Source organism: Acanthopagrus latus, chromosome 2 (assembly GCF_904848185.1).
Source record: "Acanthopagrus latus isolate v.2019 chromosome 2, fAcaLat1.1, whole genome shotgun sequence".
Taxonomy (NCBI): Eukaryota; Metazoa; Chordata; class Actinopteri; order Spariformes; family Sparidae; genus Acanthopagrus; species Acanthopagrus latus.
The window spans coordinates 4222765-4228812 of record NC_051040.1 but is presented as its reverse complement, the minus strand read 5'-3'; the positions used below and the strand labels follow the sequence as shown (position 1 = coordinate 4228812).

General features: G+C 40.8%; 1 protein-coding gene across 7 annotated transcripts in view; it reads left to right on the top strand.

Annotated features, from left to right (window-relative positions):
- Positions 1-145: 145 nt before the first annotated feature.
- ryr1b (ryanodine receptor 1b (skeletal)) overlaps positions 146-6048 on the top strand; it is a 66978-nt gene continuing 61075 nt past the window's right edge. For 4 of the 7 annotated variants that reach the window (XM_037125102.1, XM_037125125.1, XM_037125116.1 and 1 more), the window contains exon 1: positions 2667-2959. In XM_037125102.1, coding sequence (XP_036980997.1) covers positions 2912-2959 — 48 coding nt within the window. In that variant the 5' untranslated portion in view covers positions 2667-2911. Of the gene's footprint in view, positions 288-377; positions 666-2666; positions 2960-6048 lie in introns of those variants that run through there. The other 3 variants (XM_037125133.1, XM_037125144.1, XM_037125139.1) reach the window with 1 other exon arrangement.

Genomic DNA, 6048 nt, shown 5'->3' with positions numbered 1-6048 from the left:
CGTAAACGGAGGCAGATTCATGAGTTGGCAGAAAAAAAAACAGGCAACAGCAGGTCTCTTCTGAGTCAGGACTCATACTCCCAGAATTCATGTTAGTTTTGCTTCAGTGGCGTATAACCTCCTCCTCCTCCTCCTTCTCCGCCTCCAATCCGTTTTACCCGCTGGACGGAGTTGTATCCCTGCGAGCAGCGTCCCAAAACACCGTAATAGGCTGCCAGCTGCTGCTGCAGGGGGGAGATGGGCGAGAGGGCGAGCATGCTGAAGGATGCCAGATGGAGTCTAAGAAGGTAAGGATGTGTGAGTGTTTGGTGCACACTGTCTGCAGGCTGGCCACCGTTTCTGATTGAGTGTGTGATGCGCTTTTTTTTTCCGCTCAGACTTCCAGGTTTTCTGTCTGGTGCATCCTGCCTGATATGACCAGGAGGGGTGTGCCACTGACACCCTGGCAGATCCACTGCTCCCCCACAGGGATGCATCAGGCTGTCAAGTGCAGACAGAGCTGATGGTTTTGTGATAAAAAAAGAGATAGCATGCTTGGCCCTGGCATTAAGGCGAGTTAGTAGTCCCCTGCAAAACAATATTCTCTGGTCCTTTTATTCATTTTTTGTGAAACGGGCTGTAAGGGAACTGACAGGGAAGCTGGATGGACACCATGTAACGTTCAGGTAAATTACATTTGATGCTTTCCACTAAGGATGCAAGATTAAGTACGAAAAAAATGTCAATGATAATAATCATAATAATGATCATAATTTTCAGTCAGATCAGCAGCAAATCCTTACAGGTGAGAGGCTGAATGCTGCAAATCTTTGTGGCATTTTTGACACAATTAATCAATCATAACAAATAAAATAAATGGTATGCTGATTAGCTCTACCTCTAAATAAAAGAAAGGAAGAAAGACAGAAAGAGTCTCACAGCCACCATTTTTAAATAGAAGAATAAATTAAATGAAAACAAGATGATAAAGATTATGTGTTTATGTGTTATTATGTTAAGTGCACCAACTTAATGACCTCGCTGGGTTCATGCACACTCATTAAGACACAGGACAGTTTAATCCATTTTAGATCAATACAAAGATTTTTCTCACTTGGCAGCAGAGAAGTGACGCTTGGTACTTTAACGCAGAAGCATAAAATGATCTAAACATTTTATGGGAAAGTGCCAAAGTGCACAGAGCTGATGAAATGGTTCTGTCTGTGCACAGTGTCTCATCCTGTTGAAGCGTCAGGTAAATCCACTGCATTGAATGGGCCAGTCATCAGGCTGAGCTGTGCATTGATCCGACAAATTATAGGTTGGATAACGGCAGTTTTTAAGTTAATATCGCCTGATCATCCAGGGAAGAACATTGATTATCTTATTTACAACTTCCCATTGTAGAGTCATTAAACAAAATGAATGATACCTGTAAAGTAAGCTGAAATTATCAGTCACTTAATTGATAAATTAGCAGCAGTTTTTCTCTGCATCATATCTTTGTTAAATGATTCACCTTGTGTTTGTTAGCTGTTGTTCAGACAACATAAGCAATCTGATTATTGATTTATAATCAGCTGCTTACAACAATTCTAATTGGTTGTGTTTGTGTTTTGAATAACTGGCTTAAAGTGAGTTTGCAGTGAAGCTGTGTTTTTTTTGCTTTAGCTGATATATATACTCATGTCACACATACTGAATTATTAGAACTTTTTCAAAAATGTGTATGTTTAAATTTCATAATCATATTTATTTTAATCAGGAATACAGTAATGACACAAACTGTAGTAGCCCATTAAGACTAATTGGTTACTGTACACTAGAACTGCAATGCATCACCAACTAATTGATTAGTTGATAAAAAAAAAAATAGTTTCCAATCATTTTGATAATTTATAAATCGCTTCAGTCATTTTTCAAACAAAACATTTGCTGATTCTACTGTCCTATATGGCCTTTCAGCCAAGACATTCTGTAGAATACACAATTGATCCATTAATTGTGAGAGAATAATCAGCAAATGAATCAATAATGAAATAATTGTAATTCACAGCCCCACTGCACATATCTCCCATCATGCACCTCAATGAAATTTGTCCTGCATCACTCTTGATGTGACCTGTTCTTGTTTAAATGCTGCACATCTGAGGAGATGTTTCATTACGTTAAACTCACACAGCCTCTTCAGCTGACTGTCAGGTGACACAGATGTCTTAATTTTTATCACATAGCTCTGTGTGGAGGCAGAGCAGCTAATGCACTTGATCACCTCATTCTGAAGGAGTTTCTGTACAGTGCAGCTGACTTATTCACTTTGAAGAGTTAAGGTGTGTGTGTGTGTGTGTGTGTGTGTGTGTGTGTGTGTGTGTGTGTGTGTGTGCATCTGTTCTTACTGCACACTCCCAAAAGGCTAGTCCTCACCCCCCTTTCCTTTTATAGCCTCAGACATGTGGAAGGAGGGGTGGGATGTGTGTGTGTGTGTGCTGGAGGGGGGACAGCCTGTGTGAAGGAGTGGCCCACTTCTACAAACATGGCGGCATGATGGGATGGGAGTCGTGTAAATGTGTAACAAGGTGCTTACCCCTCCCACCTCCTCTGCCTCCCTCCCTCCTTCATCTGCGGTTGGGGGATGCAAGGCGAGAGGGGAGAGGAGTCGGGGAGAGTCTCGCCTCCCGTCACTCTCTCTCACAACACCGTGAGAGCCACAGGACTCATGCTGTCCTCCAGCACACCCACACACACTAGCACTGAGAGCGAGACACGCTGAGAGTGAGAGAGGGTGAGAGAGAGGGGCACAGCACGAAGAGAGAGAAGGGGAGAGAGGGAAGGACATAGCAAAGGAGATAAAAAAAAAAAACCTGAAGAGAGAAAACAAAAGGATTTTCTCTTTTTCTCCCGAGGAGCTGCTGCGAATAACCCTCGGTGAAGGATGGCAGAAGGGGGAGAGGGAGAGGAGGAGATTCAGTTCCTGCGAACGGTGAGTCCTGCTTACTCTCCTTTTTTTGGGAAGGCTAACCTGCACCGGCTGCCGGAGGGGAGTTTGGGGCTGGAGAAGAAGATGAGGAGTTATGAGAAGTGAAATGAGCAAGAAAGGAAACAATTAATTTATACCCTTTATGATTCAACTCTTGACCTAAAATTTACTCATAATCTTCCAGCATCAACTTTATTCCTCCATTGATTTCACAGTTTCTCCACTTTCAGCACTTTTGCTTTTCTGGCAGTGGATATTTAAGTCATATCTGTAGTTGCAGTTCTCAGAGCCAAGGCCCGCTTCTGTATATAGTTGACTATTTTTGCGTTGCCCTGAATGTGCCATGACCTGCTTATTAGTTGCTCTCTTTAAACTTGGTAATTGATTTCTTTAATCTCTCGTGAGCGCAGAAATCCGGGGTTGTTAACCTACATAACGTGATCATTATTTTGATCTTTTCAGAATGCACTCTTCATTGTCTTGCCTAATCTCTTTGATATTACTTCCAGAATGTTCTTGGCTTAAGAATAGGTGGGGTAACTGTGTATGCGTGCATATGTGAGCGCGAGCACAGATAGATAGACAGGGGCTGGTGCATCTGTTAGCATCGTTATCTATTTATATCTGAGGAAAGTAGAGCCTGTCAGTGAGGGGTGAGGAGGCAGAGCAACAAGCTACTCAGAGCCTGCAGGGGACAGCTGGCCAAAAACTGCATGTCTTCCTTGGAGAAGCCAACACACAGATATCCGCGTCACAGCCTCAAAGTGGGGGGATGACCCTAAAAATGACCTAAAACGGCTGAGTTGTTGAAAATTGTTGTCAAAGCTGAAGTGAAGGGAGATGGATCTGAGACATACTGTATCATTTGGTCTGAATATGATGAACATTTGATCCAGTTGGTGCTCTCTCCTTCACCTTATCAAAGCAAACCGCTATTTGGACCAAACTGGTATTGTGTATTAGCTTATAGGTCATAAATGCAGTGAAGCATGAATACTTGTTCCCCATACAAAACAATATTCAGGATGAAAACTGTCAGGAAACCCTCGATAACAGGTACCAGTATTCTAGAGTTGCAATGATTAATCATTTAGTGGTATTAAATTAATTTCCAGCTGTTTTGATAATTGATGGTTTGGGAACAAGATTCTTTGATTTCAGCTTCGTAAATGTAAATATTTGCTGGTTGGTTTACTCTGCTAAGACAGTAAACTGAATATCTTTGGGTTGTGGACAAAACAAGACGACACATCACCTTCAGCTTCGGGAAAAAAAACTAATGAACATTTTTCGCTAGTTTCCAGCCTTTTTATGACCCAAATAACTAATTGATTAATCGAGTAAATGATTGACCAATTATTTGATCATGGAAATTGTTGTTATTTGCTCCCTAGTCTTCTGGTTTCATTACTCCTTTATGACAGGAAACTGAATATCTTTAGGTTGTGGAGACCGAATTGAGAAAGATTAATCAGGAAAATGAATCATTATTTTCAGTAATAACCTAAATGATTGTAGGGAAGGTTCCTACAAGATCGAGTGTTTCCATTTAGAGCTGGACAATATGTTGAGGTGAATGTCGAAATAATATGTTTCAGATAACGATATGAATTCAGTATCAGTTTATTGAAAGGATTTTATTCATGGACTGCAAAATCATGTTCAAAACAATGAACTGAGTTCTATTTGTTACATCAGACATACAGTAATTAAATATATCAGAAGAATCAGAAACTGTTGTGTTGGTTTTTAACGACAGTTTGCCTTGATTTTATTGATGTTGTTGCTTTAATTTATCGATGATTCTGTTAAAGTGGAGCTCTACTTAACAGCTACAGTTACTATGATATTTACCCCACTGTCACTTTAATCTTATTTGGTGTGAAATAATAGTTCAGGTAGAAAAGAGCCCAGATAGCGGCATGCAGAAAGACAACAAGTAGATTATATTTACGGACAGGATTCCTGTCAAGCTTGTGGAGTCAGCCGACAATACCTACAAGATGATGGCATTACAGAGTCGCGCAGCTGTTCCCTCTATTGCAAAACTATAAACAGCATCTTTTGTGGCAAATTGGCAAATTAATTGTGAGACACACAGGCTAAACAGTTTGAATGCCTTCATTGGGTTTGTCCTTTGGCTCAGAAGCTCAGTTATGAAGACGCTATTAGACACTTCAAAAGGAAAAAACAATACAGCACTATCTGAATTATTAATGTCTTGTGTGCTTCAATGGGTTTATCTTTGACACTGTCAGGGTCAGGGGTTCGATCCCCCTCGGGGATACAGGGCTAAAAATGTAAGTGCTTGTGGTGCTGTGAGGACCTTTGGATTAAAGCATCCACCAAATGGTCTGTGTTATCAGGCTTTTAATTAGAGGCCAGTGATGGGAGGCATCGTGTGAGTCAGCTGTTTCTCTCTGCTGGGGTTTTTCCCTGAGTTATATTGGAGGTGGGAGGTGTGATGAGAGTGGTGTGTGGGCACAGAGGAGTTCTTACCTCACCTGGACCAGCAGGGGCAGCAGACTGTGGTTAAAGGTTTGCTGATATAATCTTTTTACCATTACATAACCGTAAATCATGGCAGCTTACATCTTGTGTGTCAAGACTCACTTTTCAGCAGAGGTTAAGCTCAGCCCCTTGAGATGTTCGTCTAGAAGCTGTCACATTATCTTAACAAGAATTTGAAATAAATGCCATTAAATCTTCCCAAAATACAGCCACTGTGAGCTCAAAGCTGAGCACGTTTGCACATTTACTGTTCATTGATAACTATAGCTTGCAAGCTAATTTCAGTTATCATGGTTTCTACTAGAGTAAGACAGGTTAGCAGAGATCCGTGATGGGGAATCTATATAGTAGGACTGCAACTGATAATTATTTTCATTACTGATTAATTGGCCGTTTAATTTTCACAATCAAACACTTGATCGTTTGGTCTTTAAAATGTCAAAAAACATTTGAAAACTGCCCATCACAATTTCTCAAAAGTCTTCTTCTCCTTCTTTTGACAAAACCAACACTCCGAAACCCCAAGACTTTGAATTTACTATCATAAAGGACAAAGAAAAGCAGCAAATGATTAATTGAGT